The sequence below is a fragment of the Lissotriton helveticus genome, chromosome 3_1 (genome assembly GCF_964261635.1).
Source record: "Lissotriton helveticus chromosome 3_1, aLisHel1.1, whole genome shotgun sequence".
Classification (NCBI taxonomy): Eukaryota; Metazoa; Chordata; class Amphibia; order Caudata; family Salamandridae; genus Lissotriton; species Lissotriton helveticus.
Genome location: NC_136061.1, coordinates 67186900 through 67204855, shown reverse-complemented (window position 1 = coordinate 67204855; position 17956 = coordinate 67186900). Strand labels below are relative to the sequence as shown.

General features: G+C 45.0%; 1 protein-coding gene across 1 annotated transcript in view; it reads right to left on the bottom strand.

The window, feature by feature from the left end:
- Positions 1 to 11599: 11599 nt before the first annotated feature.
- Positions 11600 to 17956, bottom strand: part of AAMP (angio associated migratory cell protein) — a 128877-nt gene continuing 122520 nt past the window's right edge. Inside the window, exon 11 of the mRNA XM_078679252.1 lies at positions 11600 to 14303. Coding sequence (XP_078535378.1) covers positions 14228 to 14303 — 76 coding nt within the window. The 3' untranslated portion in view covers positions 11600 to 14227. The remainder of the gene's footprint in view (positions 14304 to 17956) is intronic.

The window sequence follows — 17956 nt, the reverse complement described above, 5'->3', positions numbered from 1 at the left end:
AGGGGCGGATTTGAGGTGGACAGGCCACCACTGTTCAGACCAGAGATCTTGGTCCTTCCCGAACAGAAGAATCTCTGATTTACTCGCGTTTAATTGGAGACAATTAGCTCCCATCCAATCCGAGACAGCTGATAAATCCTCCTTAAACTTCTCAAGATTGGCACGGCAGTTTTTAGAAAAAGTGATCACCAGCTGGGTGTCATCCGCGTATGACACCAGCAACACCCCCCTGCCTCTAGCCACCTCAGCCAAGGGCTTCACATAGAGATTGAATAAGAGCGGGCTCAAAATAGATCCTTGAGGTACCCCATGGCACAAAGCATGATCCTGAGAGTGAAAAGGTGGCACTGAAACCTGAAAAGACCGCCCTGCCAAGAAGGACCGGATCCAGTCAAGAGCACTACCCCTAATTCCAACTGCCCATAGGCGTTCAAGGAGAATTGTGTGAGACACCGTGTCGAAAGCGGCGCTTAGGTTCAATAGGACCAAGGCCGCAGAGTCTCCCACATCTAGCCTGCTCCGGATAGATTCCGTGACGGCCAAGAGTGCGGACTCAGTACTGTGACGAGCGCGGAAGCCATGTTGCGACGGATCATAAATGTTACACTCATCAATGTATTTGGACAGAATAGAATTCACATGCGCCTCCACAAGTTTAGCCAAAAACGGAAGCTGGGATATTGGGCGATAATTTCCGGGATCTTTCGCGTTAAATTATGGCTTTTTTAACAGTGGAATAACTTTAGCATGTTTCCATGCCCTCGGAACGGCGGATAACTTCAAAGACAGGTTGACTAGTTCTAAGCCCACAGGAGCGATAGGTAACTGAAGCTGGCGAAAATGAGCGGATGGTAACGGGTCAGCTGGGGAGCCAGACTTAATTTTTGCACTTATGGCCTCAAATTCCTGGGATGACAACAAAGGGAAGACGGATAAGTTATTGTCCTCCACTATGTCCGTCCCTGCTAGCATATCATTCCCAGTGGGGGTAGTCTCATTGGATAGGCTCTGATGTATCAGCTCAACTTTATTTACAAAGTGGTGAGCTAAGTCCTCACATTGTTGATTAGAGGCTATAGGAGAGGCGCTAGTTGCACCAGCACTTTTAATGTTTTTAAGTAGGGAGAAGATGGTCTTGGCAGGGTTAGAGCTGGCGAGGATTTTGTTAGTCACAAACTCAGCCCACGTTCGGCGGATGAGCCTGTGGTATTCCTTAACCGCCGTACGATAAGCTAGTTTAGCAGATGCCTCATAGGAGCGGCGCCAAGCGCGCTCCAGTTGCTTGCATCCCTTCTTGGCTTGAGTTAGAGAGTCATTAAACCAAGGGTTCGACGTCTCACGACCCTTACCTCCCCATTTGGCCAGGATGCAGCTATCTAAGCCAGTCACCAGCCAATCGTGAAAACACAACTGCGCCTTCTCAATATCTGATGGAAGCCGGGGTTTGTGCTTTATTAACCAGGAGGCAAGCATCACCTGGTCTAACCTATGCCAAGGTCTCTTTTTCACTAAGGCTGGGTGGGCCAAATTGGCTCTACCAGGCCAAAGCAGGGAGAATGACACCAATGAATGATCAGTCCACATCTGGGGGACAGGGGGGGAAGATTTGTAAGCAGCTATGGTTGGAAAAATTGGGGTCAAGTAAGTGACCAGCTGCATGGGTGTCCTTGAGGACGAGTTGCGCCAGCTGGAAAGCTTCCAGGTCCGCTAAAAAACTTGTAATCACGGCCTTTCCAACTAGCTCAAGGTGAAGATTAAGATCACCCAGGATAGTAAAGTTTGCCGTCTTGCTGGCCAGTTGTCCGATTTTGTTCGCTAGGTCCTCTCTAAAAGTACCTGACGGCCTAGGAGGTCTATAAATCAAAAGACCGGACATTGTGAAATTGCAGTTAAGCTTAATTTTAAACAGGGCGCTTTCACAATCTGCTATATTGTCCTTGATCAAACTGACAGCATAGGCTTCCTTGGTCACCACAGCAATACCACCCCCTCTCCCACCCGTCTGTTAATGTTATTTAAAATATAGCAATCTGGGAGGGTGAGACAAGGCTCTGCCACTGAGTCATGAGTAAGCCCGGTTTCAGTAAGGAAAAGGACATCTGGGCTCTCATTCGTTAAAAAATCAAATACCTCTGCATGGTGCCTCACTAGAGAGCGACAATTGAGGCTGGAAAACTTGTATTCAGTGTCATTGCATGAGCGTGATGGCTGCTCCCCAGCATCCACCTTAAACGCACAAAAATCACATGAAAAGCCCAGGGTGCCGACTGACACCTAGAAGCCAGACCCAGGAGCTCCTCACGAGTATAACTACATAATCTACCTGGTTGAAATGCAGGGGTCCTGACGACTGGCGACGACCCGGCGCGGACGGGTGCAGACGGGTTTGCCATAGGTGTCGCATTTATCGAAATAGAGGAGGGGACCGGACAAGCAAGGCTGCAGTCACTAGTCTAACCCCGTAGTGCCTCCCTAAGATGGCGGTCGCCCTCCAGCCCCCTCCGGGAGCTCGGGGATGATGGATCACTGTCTGAGCCCCTGCTCTGCCTGTGTAGCAGCGTCCACCCGCCTTGAAAGCAGCAGCGGTTCCCTCGAAAAAGCAGCAGCAGCGGAGGGTTTAAAAGCGCGATTTCGGTAAGATATCTTTATCTCATAAAAACGAGATCCTAGGAATCGATTTAAACACAATACAGTAAGTGCAAAAAATACAAGTAATACAAATGAAGGCAATAAGAAAGCACAACTATACTCCCGGCTCACACCTCAGGAGACTGGTGCCTATAGACTTGTGACCAGGTACAGAAGGAGCCTTTTGTGCTGGCTTCAGGTGTGAGTGATGGTGCTCCGCACCCTTGATGCAGTGCTGACTCAAAAGCTGATAGGTGTAGACGTCCTTGCTAGGAGGCTTGTTCATTTTTCTTTTTAAATGTTTTTATTATTCATCATCATCATCAAGAATATATTTTCATTGCCTATTGCACAAGAGAATGCATAGTAACAAATAGCGGAAAAACAAAAAAACGAAAGAACATAGTACCTATGAAGCATTTTGCCCTTAACATATTTACTGTACTTATTCTTACAAAATCAAGATCATTTGTATCATTGTATATCTGGTTACTAACTCCCCAGTCTTAGCTTCCACTCTGTTATTGGGGCCCATATCCGTTTGGCATCCTCTCTTCTCACCCTTCCCCTTTTTTCCACTAGAGCCCATTCCAACGTAAATATGGCCAGTACCCTAGAAATCCATTGATGTAGTGTTGGTGGATTTGGATCTTTCCAAAGTGAAGCTATACATAATCTACTTAATGCCATGGCTATATACAAAAACTCGAAATGAGGTATTTCCAGACTACCTTTTGTTACCCCCAAAACCATCACTTCGTCTAGTAATGTTATATTCATTCCCAGCGAATTCTTGAAGAATTGCTCCAAGTCTTTTTTATACTTGTCTAAAGCCGGGCAAGATGCAAACATGTGGATGGTATCAGCTTGGGTAGAATGGCATCTTGGACAAGTTACACCATTAGTTCCACCCCATTGCGCCACTCTATGGGGGGTATGATATAGTTCAAACAGTGTTTTGTATTGCTGTGTTTGTACATTTGTTGCCCTCAGCACAGAGTTTAACAATCTTAGTGATTTCTCGGCCTCGTTCCCTGTAAGCCCTAATTTGGATCTCCATTTCTCATACATTTTTTCAGAATCATCCTCTTTATAGTTACACATTTCGACATATAGTTGTGATATGCTACATCCTGTCTCATTTCTTATAGCTTCGATTAAATCTATTTTTTGCATATCTCCCCCCCCACATTTCTTTGATAAGACCGACCTAACTTGTAAGTATTTGAAAAAATCCCTGTGCCTTAGATTGTATAGCCGTTGCGCGTTCTCATACGTTATAATCCCTGCCACCCTCATTAGATCTCCTATACCTTTTACTCCTTGTCTATCCCAACCTTTCATTACAGTATCATGAAATATTCCTGGCAGTGATGGGTTCCCATATAGTGGTGTATAATAGTTTATCCTCCCCAAGTTTATCTTTTTCTTGATTGTTGACCATACTGTTGTTGCTGCTCCTAGGGTCTTAAAACGTACTTTCTTGTAGTAGCTTTTTTCATCATACTTAAGTAGCCATTTATCTGAATCCTTGACCAGAAGTTCATATACGTCTGGAATCCCATCCCTTCCTCTCCATTTATCCGTTATATCTCCCCCCAGCATTCCTCTTATATACTGCAAGACTGTAGCTCAGTAATAGGTCTTGAAATCGGGAAGAGTCAGCCCGCCACGCTCTCGGGATAGCGATAAGAATTTTTGACTGCGGCGTGTTTTTCCTCCAGCCCAAATGAATCTGTTGGTGACTCCTTCCAGTTCCCTAAACCATTTATTATCAAAGATGAGGGGGATAGTCCTAAAGAGATATAAAACTTTGGGTAGGAATGTCATTTTTATCACGTTACAGCGGCCTATTGTAGTCAGGTGTAAATTATTCAGCCTATTAAAATCAACCTTGGCCTTTCTTATTATTGGATCTAAATTTTTTGCCACGACTGTCGAGATCTCTGCTGTGATAGTTACCCCCAAATATACCGCTGTTTCAGTAATTCTATGGTCTGTCCATGCTATCTTTTGGTTTATTACAACCTGCGTTTTGCCTGTATTTAACTTATATCCTGAGAGCATGCCATACATGGCTGCCTCTTCTTCTATTTCCCGTAGTGCCGTTTCAGGATCGCTAGAGGTGATCGCCAAATCATCCGCGTAGCCCAGGATTTTTGTTTCATATCCATTGAGGACTATTGGCTGGATGTTTCTGTTCTGCTCTATTCTCCTAATAAATGCATCAATATACAGAGCAAATAAAAGTGGAGAGCACGGACACCCCTGTCTGGTTCCTCGCCCGATCATTATTGCCTCGCTCTTTTCTCCCATGATCCTTAGTCTTATTCTGGGGTTGATGTATATTGCCTTTACAGCTTTTATGAACACATTTCCTATATTTACATTCTCTAACACTGCCCAAAGGAATTCCCACGAGACCCTGTCGAATGCTTTTTCAGCATCTAATAATATTAATGACATAGGGTCTCGTGAGGCTGCCGTTCCATCGAATAAGGTTAATACCCTCCTTATGTGTTCTGCGGTACCCCTCCCAGGGATGAACCCGTGCTGTCTGGGGGATACAATCTTACCTATAATACTCCCTAATCTATTTGCCAAGATTTTCGAATAGATTTTTACATCACTATTCATTAAGCTAATAGGTCTATATGACCCAGGATTAGTTGGAGGTTTATTCTTTTTGATGAATACGATCATAACTGCCTCGCTCCAAGATTCTGGGGGGGGTGCACCATTTTGGATATTGGTTATTAGATCAAAAAAGTCCTCCTCTATTTCAAGAAAAAAAGTTTTATAAAATTCTAATGGGATGGCATCCGGGCCTACCGCTTTTCCCGCCGGAAGATCTAGGACTGCTCTGTGTATTTCCCCCCGACTAAATATTTTTTCCAAGGCCCCCTTATCCTCTATATCCAATTTTTCCAGATTTGATCCTTCCAGAAACCTCTCAATATTGCTTGTCTCGGCCCTTTGTTCCGGACTATATAGTGCCTGGTAGAATTCCTTGAACCTTACACAAATATCCCTGGGTGCTGTAGCTATGCTTCCATCGTGCAGCATAATCTCCGCAATGTCCCCCTTTGTTGCCGTCTGTCTTGTTCTAATGGCTAGTATATGACCAATCTGTTCACTATATTCGTATTGCTCTTTTCTCCACGCCAGATATTTCCCCGCTGCCTTCGATGCAAATATTTCCCCCATTGCTGCTTTTGCCAATGTTAACCTCTGCAAGATGACCGTAATATCCTGTTTCGACCTTATTGCAGCACCAAGTTCTTCTTCTATGTGAGCCACTGTACCAACTCTCCCTGACACCTCCTCCCTCTCAGCCTTATATTTTCTAGCAGAGAAGCTAATTGTCTCTCCTCTTATGCCCGCTTTCATTGTGTCCCAGACTATAGCGGGAGAGGTTGTGCCTCTGTTTATCTCAAGGAACCCTTTTAACCACTCTTTCATGTGTTCAACATATGTTACATCATGGAGCAGGGCTCTCTCAAATGTCCAATTCGAAATCTGTTTGTGATGCATAGGAATTGTCAGATCTAAAATCAATGGGCTGTGATCCGACATGACCCGTGGCAGCCGGCTAACTTTACCTATTGATGATATTGCAGGGGAGACCAAAAAATAATCTAGTCTTGCTAGGGCTTTATGTGGTGCTGAAAAATACGTACTACCCCCCTATATTATGCTGCTGCTCCCATATATCTACTAGGCCGTTATCTTGCATTAGCCTTATCAGGGCCATGTGACTTCTCTTTTTCCTACCCAAATTTTTTTTGGGATCATGCTTCCATAAACCATTCAGGCCATTAATATTCAGGTCTCCACATAACACCAAGGGTTGTGGCCAATTAGATAGCTGTACATTCATAGCATTGATGACTTCAGGGTCATCTACAGTCGGGGCATACAATGAGCACAAAGTAAAGTTGAATCCCTGCACCTGACATTCCATCAGCACCCAGCGCCCATATGTATCTGCCTTCTGCCTTTTGACTATCACACACCCATGCCGTGCTAATATGGCCACCCCTCTCGTCCTGGTCCCTTGTGTTGTGCAATCAAGTATTTGAAAACCTAGCTGCCCCAATAATCCTTTTTGAGCAATCTCTATATGAGTCTCTTGCAGGCATAAAAAATCAACATGGATTGTTTTTAAATACTCCCTCACCGCTCTTCGCTTACTCGCGTCATTCAATCCACAAATATTTAGTGTGCCTATCCGCATTGACAATCTTGTTTTAACCTCCAATCCTTCCTCTGTTCTTCTATTTCCTTCCCTCCTCTCAAATTTTGTTGCTTCTGAGCTTCTCTTTTTCTTGCATATCTTGATGTGATGATATTTTTGTTATTTTTCCCCCTCTCCCCCCCCTCCTCTTAGAGTAAGCAGGCCGCTGGCCTCTGTGATGGAGTCTGGCTATCGACTCCCCTCTGCCGACCTTTGTGTCTGCATATCTGCTTGCCTGATCGAGTATTCTTTCCTTTGACATCCCGTTCACCTCATACCCCCGTGCCCTTTCTTAATGTGGTCATTTTATATATTTATACATGCATTAAACCGTGCTTACCCCACTAGGACCAGTCTAAAATCCTACATATCTTTAATCCTTTCCATGAATCACAGATGGGCTATAAAAAAAAAAAAAAATGGGATAGAAGCCTTAAAGCAGTTTAACAAATGTCTCTAGTTTCCCTGTTGGCTTCACCGCTAGCGCGTATCATCTCTATGTATTCCTTTGCCTGAATTTCAGAAAAGAACACCCTAGTGGAGTTTTTGTAAATTATTTTGAGTTTAGCCGGGTTCATTAGATAGGCCTGAAGGCCCATCTGATGGCATGGATCCAATAGCTCTCTAAGTCTCCATCTTCTTTCAACGGTGCTATGGCAATAGTCTGGAGTTGAAAAAAAGGACTGACTCTCGAACTTCCGCCTGGCGTTCGGTCTTGCTTTTGCGTATACTTCTTCTCTCAGCAGGAAGTTGCCAAAGTATACCAAGATGGCTCTGGGTCTTGATCCCTCTGTAGAGGGAGGTCCTTTCTTTTTAATAGTCATCGGAAATCTATGCACTCTTTGTATTTCCTTATCCCAGTCCCAGTGGCTCAACTCCGGGAATGCGCCTTTAAACATTTTCAGTGCATACGCTCTCATATCCCCGCCCTCTACTCCTTCTTCAATACCCAAAATTCTAAGGTTGTTACGCCTCTGGCGGTTCTCCAAGTCCTCCAACTTCCACTGGGCGTCTACCATCTGCTTTTCGTATCCTTTCAGCCTGCCCGAGTCTTTGGCTTGTTGATCTTCCATCATGCCCGTTCGATCTTCCAGGTGGGTCACTCTTATGTTTGTAGCTGTGCAGATCTTGGCCACCTTTTTCACTGCTCCCTGTAGGTGTTTGGTTGCTAAGCGGTTTTTTTTCCCCTCGACTTTTGTCGCATCTTGCAACTGCTTGATTGAATTCAAAATAAGCTGAAGCGTAGGCTCCACTGGTGCTGTCGCCCCATGTGCCCCCCAGCCACGGGGCCCTCCTTTTCGTCATAGGTGAGCAGTGTAGCTGAGTAGTCCCAGTTTAAGCCGGCCTCGGTCTCGGTGCTTACCATGCTGGTTCGTCTATGACTGCTGCCGGCCTTTTCCTGTGACTGCGTGCTTCTCTGCCGCCTCGAGAGTCTTTTTTTCCTTTGTTCTAGGCTTTTCCCCTCTGATATAGACCCATTTTCACCTTCGGAGCTTATAGCCAGGCTTGAATCTGTATGCGTCTTTTCATTGTCTTCGGAGTCAGAATGTGTGTCCTTAGACGCTTCTGATCCGTCTGTTACTGAAAAGAAATGGTCTATTAGATCAACATTGTCTTCCTGCCCGCTCGGGCCGCTGCTTGCTACTATCTTTTGCACCAACAGCCCGGTCCGCTGTGCCGTGGTGGTTGAGGTCTCAGGGGTGGTTGATATCTCGGGTAGGCCATCTGTGTTTATGTCCATATTTACTATCTCTGTGGGCACATCGGAGTGCATATCTTGCTCAGCTATATCTGCTGCGCCATTGTTATCATTGTTATCCATTATCTTGCTCCATTGTGCCTCTGTTGCAGGCGTGCTGGGCTGATCAAATGTAGATGCACTGCCAAGAGCATCTGTTCTAGCCACAGGGTTGGTGGGCTCAAAATAGCCAGTGATGTCTTTTGATTGACTGGTTAGCTGCGCAGAGTTCATCGCTGCTTGTTTTCTCGCTCTTGTTTTGTTCCAGGCTGCTGCCCCTTCCTCATTCAGTGTATTCGGAGCGCTTGTCTCCTTGTCTGCACTTTTGCCCTTGTTCCCCTCCTTTTGCTCCTTCTGCCCGAGAGGTTGCTTCCCAGGGTTTCCCCTCCCTTCTGGCGCTCTCACTCTCCCTCCTCGGGCATTTTTTGGTGCCATTTCGGTTCGCTCTGTAGCCTCTGCCACCTCTGCCACCTTGTGCAATTGCTGGAAGTTGTTTAGTAGTCCTAAGCTAAATAGATTTGCACCCTGACATTGTCCAAATATCCTTGTGAGGTCTGCTACTTCAAGGGCCCTGCCTGCCCAATCTGCCAATGTCACAATGTTTATTAAAATATCTGAAAGCTCCTCCAGTGCTGCTCTGACCCAGCCCACAGCATCAGCCTCTATCTTACCCCTGCCGACGTTGTTGCTGCTGGTGCGCTCTGCTCTGTGGTCCTCAGACGCTGTTCTCAGGGTTCTCCCGAAAGCGTCCCTGAACAACTTGCCAGAGTTCGGCATGGCTCTCGGCGTCCACCACCTCCGTTTGCCTTGAGCCGGCGCTGACAATCCGACCCTCCAGATTCTGCCACGTCTCCTGCGTTGCAGAGCGCCGTGGAATCCGTGCGCTCTGCACTCCGCCCAGCCCGCTACGCAAACTCCGCAGGCTCTGCCTGACCGCTGATACCGCTGCCGTTGCTGCTCCCCGGATGCCGCAGCAGAGGACAGCCCAAGCGCTCCGTCGTTCCGCATGCAGGTAATGTTGCAGTACGTAATTAAGTACTGTTAATCCTTTACCCGGACCCTGGCATATTTCGTCAGGTTCTCCCCTCGATCTTCCTGGTCTCAGTAGGTCAGCGTCGGAGCGGTCACCTCTAGCCGCCTAGCCAAACGCCATCTTGCTCTCTCGCAGCCAAGCCATATTTGAAGACGCTAGGAGGCTTGTTCAGCTCCAAATTATTTTGCCAGTGCAGGCAGGAACCTGAAAGTGGCCGGGGCCCTTTGCTTGACTAGTCCCAGTCCCATTTGTGCTTGGGACTAGATGCTAGACTTCTGTGGGAGCGGTGCTCTACTTCAGCCTGGGACTTCTTTGGGGTCACTTGCTTGGTGGTATGGTCCAATGGCATTCTCATGACCCTAAACATTGTCTTTGTGCACAAGCTGCTTATCTTTGGCGTTTGCCTAATTCCTTAGTGTTGGAACTCACTGGAAGACAGTCTCTGGACTGGGTGGAGGTGGAACAACTCTGAGACCCAAGGGATCAGCTTCCTTTTGTTCTTCTGTGCAGAGGGGACCTTCCTCAGGAGTGCCCAGTGCCACTCCAGAATGGTTTCTTAATTTTCAAAGCGCAGCACCACAAAAAAGTTTCATCGTGGTCAGAGGAATTACAAATTACACACACGGTGGTCCCACAACACATACTTTGAATACAAGCATGAACAATTTTGCCAAAGGGTGTCTTCCATTACTGATGATGTCGGATTTCAGGAACAGAGGCTTCACATGTTAGGGAGTCTAAAGTATCAGGGCTTATTCGAATGTGACACAATGGAATCGATAAGGAACCGAAAGGGGCTGAATTAACATGTTCACAACACAAGGAGCTCAGAGCCCACTCTGTATGTGTCTGGAGCCAATGGCGGAAAGAAAATGTAACATGATAACGTCCCAGTCCAACACTAGAAGGCAGGAACATGCTACACTTGTGTAACTACAGCCACACATGCTACAAAAAAATTGACTATTTCAAAAAAATCCTACTTTAAACTTTAGACACAAATAATTACCCAATAAAAGTCAGTTCTAGCAACATAATACTGTTAGAAAAAATAGTTTTAGTCTAAGATCTACTTGTTACTCTTCTTGAGATAAAGAGGTAAATATTTTAAAAAGAAAACCTAGGCTCCTGCAAAAAACACCCACACATGGCTGCATCGCTCACTAACTAACTAAGCTAAGGGAAAATAACTCCTTAATGTATTGTACGACTCGGACACTAATAAGCATGTGTTGCATGACCACCCAGTGACATCTAGTTAAGGAGGAACAATACAAGTAGTTTGTAGAGTGGTGCCCTTCTAGTAGCTATATTCAACTACAAATTTTAAGGACACACTCTTATATGTTGGCCACTTTCATGCCATGTGCGAAGTTTCCTATGGAAAACCACCATGACAGTGATTGCTAATAGTCAATGAGCGCCATGCCTTAAATGAAATAGCCATACCTAAGACTGCAACGTAATGTAATGTAATGTAAATTTATACTTGTATAGCGCACTACTCACCCGCAAGAATCACAAGGCGCTTGTACGAATACCGCTGTGGAACCCATCCTGGCTTTCCCTGTGAGGTGTCCACTCCTGGGCACCCCCAAGGTGGAGGCCAGGCATCCTTAGCGTTGTGGGGGCCGTTGTGGAGATTAAGCAAGCTATTGCCCAGAGTTGCAGAGTGGGACTCCATGATTGCAATAGGCACTGAGGCGAGAATGATCAGGTCCGTGGAATTTTGAGCCCAAGACCCGCCGAGGCGGGGGGAATTGAACCCTGGTCCAGGGCCAGACCTCTGCATCAGGGTCTGCCGCTCTAACCATTGAGCCACACTTCTCCAAGACTCACCTTCATACCTTGGTTTCCATGCTTCTCTTTCAAATACCATGCAGAGCAGGATCCAGGAGAGTTAAAGACCCTCTTCAGCACATTCCTTAAGTTGGACACGTTTGGCACATATGAAGGCTAACTGTTTATAAAGAATGCTTTTATTGAGCAAGCTCTCGCACACATCAATAGTCAAAGATTTTAATCTACAGTTGCCTGGTAACTGGCAAGTCAACTGCACATTTGGTTTTAGAGAAGCCATCACAGTTAATAAGACAGGTAAAGCAATGCAACTTTTTTTCTTTACTCCAGTTTACACATTTTAGTAAGTTTTCACTGTGGTACAAAAGTCATGGCTTTGAAATCCCTTAAGTGTTGGAGATGAGTGTCAGGATAAAGTGTAATAGCAATGTGAAGCAAGCATGGATGCCCACACAATGGACATCTGTGACCAAAGTAAACAACAACACTGCTACACTCAACAAAACATGTCCAACACACAACACTCTCTCAAGCAACAGTTGTTGCCAACATTTCCCAAACAAAAAAGTGAAACAAAAAGCGAAAATATGACAGTGCCAAAAATAGAGCTATATCATAAAAGTATGAAATGTTAAATATTAAACTAATGAAAAAGCACCTGCATTTTTCAAGCAGGGAACCAAACACTATTCAGAACAGAAAATCAACCTTACTACAACCCATTCAGATTGTACTTCCACAGGTTAACATCTGTCTCTTCCAAAGAAGGGAAACTGGTGCAAAGCAAGGGATGCAAAGTACCACAGCTATACCTCTCGCTATCAGTTACTTTCCATCACAATACAAAAAATTATTTCCAATTAAAAAATGGGAAGCAACTGACACATTTTAGGGTTATGCTAATTAGACATATGGTCCTTCTTGTACAGTAGTAGAGCATTTATGGAGCAGTATTTGTGAATTAGAAGCAATAGGTAAAGAGAAGCTTGACACAATATGGGCCACACAAACCTACAGAACTAAATAAGTGACCGTCTGTGATTATCAAATAGGTCACAGACCCTATTCACTCCTCGCCTCCGTTTCTGTTCACCTGCTTAATGCCTGCGCTAGTGTCTTCACTTACATTAACCACATACCTAGAATCGGAAACCGGTCTCTCAGACTCTTACATTTATTTCTCTAAACTTTCTCAAATCTAGTCTCTTAACATACTAGCTGGCATGGGTTTCAGCCATCTTTTAAACTCTTAAACGGATGGGTGGCTTTACTAAGTTCTACATATTTGCATGTGTAACAAGCTTTCATATTTCTTGCAAAGTCAAATTAACTCTCTGGCCGAATTTGTAACACCACTTGAACATCATATATTCTGTATTGGTGGTGGTAAACAACCATTAGACCAGCGTTAAGAGAGGCCTTGGCACAGGAAGATGATAATTGTTACTACTTTCTTAAACCTCACAGATCTTTTCGCGACATGTGATCCTATGTGAACTCTAGATGAATAACATACTCTATTGGCGCACTGTGCACAAATTTGCACGGCTCTACCCATGACCTCATCGCTCTATCTGCTTGGAATCTATTATTTTCAGTGTGGCACCAAAAGCGCCAAGCCCTTATCTGTGTCCTCATAGTAATCGCAGATACAAAATGTACACCACACATAGGGGAAGTCCATAGACATATGCATAGTTCGCTTACGAACTTTGCAAGACTCTAAAAGATAAGTGAACAATATAGACCAGAGGGAGATGCACCTCTGTATAAAAGCCCCAAGGCGAGCCACAGGCTGTGACTTATTCCCTAAAACACAGTAAGTAAAGGAATAAATTAATGATTGCTACATCCACCCATTTTATGTTCTCAGTTGACGGGAGCCTGGTTCTGAGAAACTCATACGAGTTTTAGTCTCTCTCTTTATGCAGCAGCATACAATCAATCAGAATTGTCCCTGCGTAGTTTCAGAACAGTCTTGTGTTTAAAAGCACGAAATCTAAATCTAAAGCAAACAAAAGAAATGGCAGGCTCATGGGTAGCTCATCCATAAAGGCTGGACTTATATCTATCTGCAGTCTTCTGTTTTGTATAGTCAACTTCTTTGCAAGGCTCAGGATGTACAGAAGTGTACTTAAGCGAAGGGGAGCTCTACCATCACAAGACGCAATGAAATGAATTAAGAAACAAAACATTTTGCAATGCTGTGGGCTAAATTCAGCTTTGAAGCAAGAGAAAACAGCAAAGGGGAGCTTTTCAAGCTCCCAAAGGTAAGCAAGGAGGAATCTTTGAAATGCTGCAGCATTTAAGAGCATTTCACCCTGCTTCAGGTGAGGTCACATTGGCTAAATAAAAGACACATTCAGAACATGAATCACATCACCAGGACGGGGGAAAGACTGAGATGAAGTGAGTGTTTTTTATGAATAACTCCTATTCTGTCAACAGAGGCCCACTGCATCTGAACACACCTTTCCTCTGTAACAGAAAAAATGTATAAAATCTATTGTGTCAGCGATGCAGATCCCAGAAGCACACAGGAGTAGCATCACGCCCTACGCAAATACATGCGGAAAATCATGGTCAGGATGTCATGATTAAATGGGAGGCTGCAGCTGGACTACCTGGAATGCCTCACTGTTTCCAAGGCCTCCTAAGTCCTGGCATAAATGGGCATTAGGAAAAATATATATATATATATATGTATTTATCAAATAAAAGAAGTCCACTTCAAGATGCGCAGCTCTTCTCACAGACAAAAGAAATTCGAGAGCTGAGTGGTGTGATGCTGCTAACGGTCCGGCCGCTGCACACAGAAGACTTTGGCTTGGTGATCTCCGGAGGCGGTCACTACCGTGGAGGCATCCCTAAGAGAGGACAGAACAACAACATCACACTCATGAGGCACACAGTTCAACATGCATTATGAAATAATATTAGCTCAGGCCAAAACAAGTACATTGGTTGATGTGTGGACAAGACCATAAGTTGGCTTAGCAATGCTATCATCTTTAGTGTGGTATAGGGCCTACTAGGGGAGTCATAAGAACAGAGCCACTGTGTGTTGGGCCGCACTTAACGTTAATGGTCACAAATGGCACTTTTACCATGAACTCTTAGCTATGCTCTTTCATCCAGTGCGTCCTTATTGCAGGATAATCACTTTGGGCCAGATGTTCGACCATTCACTCTTGCTAGTTGCAAATTGCATCAAATTGTGACTCGCAAAACTGAATGTACAACTGTCTCAGACACTGTTAGCGATTCCCAATGGGGTCGCAAATTGCATGCCTCATTAATATTCATGAGGCAAGCGCAATTTGCGACCCGATTGGGAATGGCTAGCACTCCCAGGGATGGTGGCCTGCTGACTGTGATTGCTTTTTAAATAAATTGCTTTTTAAATAAATGCAGCCCGTTTTGCTAAAAGGAAAACGGGATGCATTTAAAAATGAAACTTTTCAGTTTAATTTTTTACGGGCAGGCAGTGGTCCCGGGGACCACGACCTGCTCTTAAATAATATTTTCGTGCCCATTCACAAAGGGGAAAGGGTCCCCTGCGGACCCCTTCCCGTTTGCGAGTTGTTTACTACCTACTTGAAGTAGGTGGTAAACTTAGTGTTTTACTGCAGCAAATGCAGTCACAAAACAATGGTAAATTGCATGGAGTCTCGCTATTAGGAAGTGACTCACAAAATAGCGTTTGTACATGCCAAGACCCTTTTTTGCTGTCACAAACAGGCCAATCTCCCGTTTGCAAGCGCAAACAAGCATTTACAATGCAATGGTTTCGCCTTTGGAAAAGTTAGAGCTATTGGCATTGTAAATGACAATTACTTTTATTTATTTTTTGGTTTTTAAAACGTAAATAAAAGGGATTGTCATTTACAATGCCAATAGCTTAAACTCGCATAAATCAGAGACCTATTGCATTGCAAATGCCCCCCCCCCCCCCCCCCGCAGGCGCATATATCTACAAATATACACTTCAAGATAAAAGTCCAGAGCCGGGCTGGCCCCTAAAGCCGGAAGCAGCTACTAAAGCGTTTCATGATAAAATCAGGTTTCCCCAGACTAATGTGGAAAAGTAAATTTTGCCATGTTCTGTGTCCCTACGTGTCCTCCATCTTATGTTATGTGTGCATGATTAAATATGCATATGTATCCCCCATGTTTGATTAAAGACGCAATTACAGTTGTGTCCATCACTAGTATGCCAGTTTCCAGTTCTCGTGAAAACTACGAGTATCAGGCCTATGTAAAGTTACGTTGCCACGTTTCTCAGTGTGCACGTTATTTCATTGTAAAGTCCCCGTTTCTAGGCCTCAAAAGGGCCCGGACACCAGATTCAGTTCCTGTCTCCTGAGCCTCGCTGAGGAGCGATACAGCCCCCACCTGTATCCTCGACCCTTCACTTACTTCCTGCCTCACAGTGCCCGGCTCAGCCTGGCTCTGCCTACGAGTCTGCCAAGAGTATGTTATGATTCTAGTTATCAGTCCAGCCCCCCTTCTCTGCATTCCTAAGCTACTGAATCGCATCAATAGTTTCCGTCATTGTCTAGCCTTTACGTCTTCATGTAAGAGAAATACTGCATTTAATGGTCATTTAATATTCTTCATCACGCACTACATGTAGAATAATGCATGCTCCAGTCTTAGAGTCCGTTAGCCTCTCCCCTCCTGACTCTTAGTTTATATCAACATGTTCTCTAAACATCAGATACTAGATACTGTTTAGGTACATGTCGCCCTGACTCTCCAGACTTCAGTCTCTGCTCCTAGCACAGAGTTCATAGCCCCCAGCTTCTCCTAGTAACACGTCATTGTCAGTTTGCGCGCACCATTAGGTTAGAGGTCCCGGCTCCTTAGGTAGCCCCCTCCATGTTTCCGCCCCATTTATGACATATTCTGTTACGTTTACATCACATGTCTATGTATACGCCCCTGTTACACCCATTTTCACCCTTATCTTTCGCGACTGCTATTGACCACACCCACTGCTCCGCCTACTGTAATTCATTGTAATGTAACTGTTTTAGTATATATATTTGTGCACTGTTATTAAATGTTACGCCGATTCTGATCCTGCCCCCGGCAGCGCTGCCATCCTGTTCCCGTGCAGGTTGTCCTGTTCCCGTCCTTTATGCTGTATTAAACCTGCAAACTCCTACTACCTCGAATCTTGACTCTTATTTATTGAGCTATCTGTTATTGCTATGTCCAGTAAAACCTAGATCCGGTATTATTTATTTATATACCACATAATGGCGCCCGAATAGGGACTTGCCCTTTCCCCACGCGCCGGTGAAGCCACGCCGGCCCCCTGACCCTCTGCAGCCGTGACGGAACCATACCGTGCACGTGCAGATATTTCTGCTTCAAGTATCCCTCAGGCCCACGGAGGAGACGGAGGTGGCGGTCCAGCATCCAGACGTGGCGGTGGAGGAACGCGGCGAGTCCCGACCAGAGCCCAAGCCGAGAGTCCAAGGTCCGAGGTATCCGGAGGCCCACCCGTAACTGAAGTCCGAAGTTCGTCCGTCCGGCGTCGAAGCAGTCCAGTCCAGTCCGAGGCCTTCCGTTCTTGCTGCCCGGTGAGTACCATTGCTGGGGTAGTATCTAGACAGGGTCAATCTAATTGACTCTGGTCCGTGGGTTGGTGGTACACAGACCCACAAACGAAGTGTCCACTTCGGTGGATGCGGGTCCTGACGTGTCTCTTTATGAGACCGGTAAGTTTCGTACTGTTTCAGCAGTGCATCTAGTTTCTGTTCTAGTCAGTTCTGTTCTCGAGAAAATTCATGTATTCTGTTTTCAGTATTCCAGGTAGTATTCTGTTCGAACTGTTATTTTAAATATTCTTCATGTATTTTAATGTCGTGGTATGAATGTGAAGTAATTATCGTGTTCATTGTGTATTGTATTGTGTCTAGATTACAGTTCAGTCATGCCCTTATTCTCGAAATTACGTCAGTTAAAAACTAGAAAAGGTCTGCTAGAAGCAGCAGTTCCTGTCCCGCCTAGGGACAGTCCAGGTCATTTTATGTATCAGAAGCATGGCATAAGTGCCATATTATATCTAGATTTATGGGTAGAGTATACCAAAGAGTTAGAGGAAAAGTATAGATGGCCCGTATCAGGTACGTGGGATGCCGAGTGCATCATGAGAGTAGAAGAAGCATTATGGAAAAAGAAAGCCAGACAGTCACAGAAAGATGCCATCGAGTTATGGCGCAAAGAATCTCATAAAAGAACCGAAAAAGAAATCAGAAAGTCAGAACTAAGTAGAGAATCCTTAGAACGAGCCCAAGAAAGGGAACTAATCGAGATAGGTGAACGAGTTAAAACAGAACAGTCAGACAGACAGAGGAATGCCCTTATTAAGGGTATGTATCCTCTTCTTGCCGAGGGCTTGCCAAAAGCAACCCCGGAGGCATCCAGTAATTTTCCGCCACCACTAGTTCCGACTAAGCTACGTCACAAACCGACCGCAGCTGATATTTTCATCTCGTCCTATTTGGAC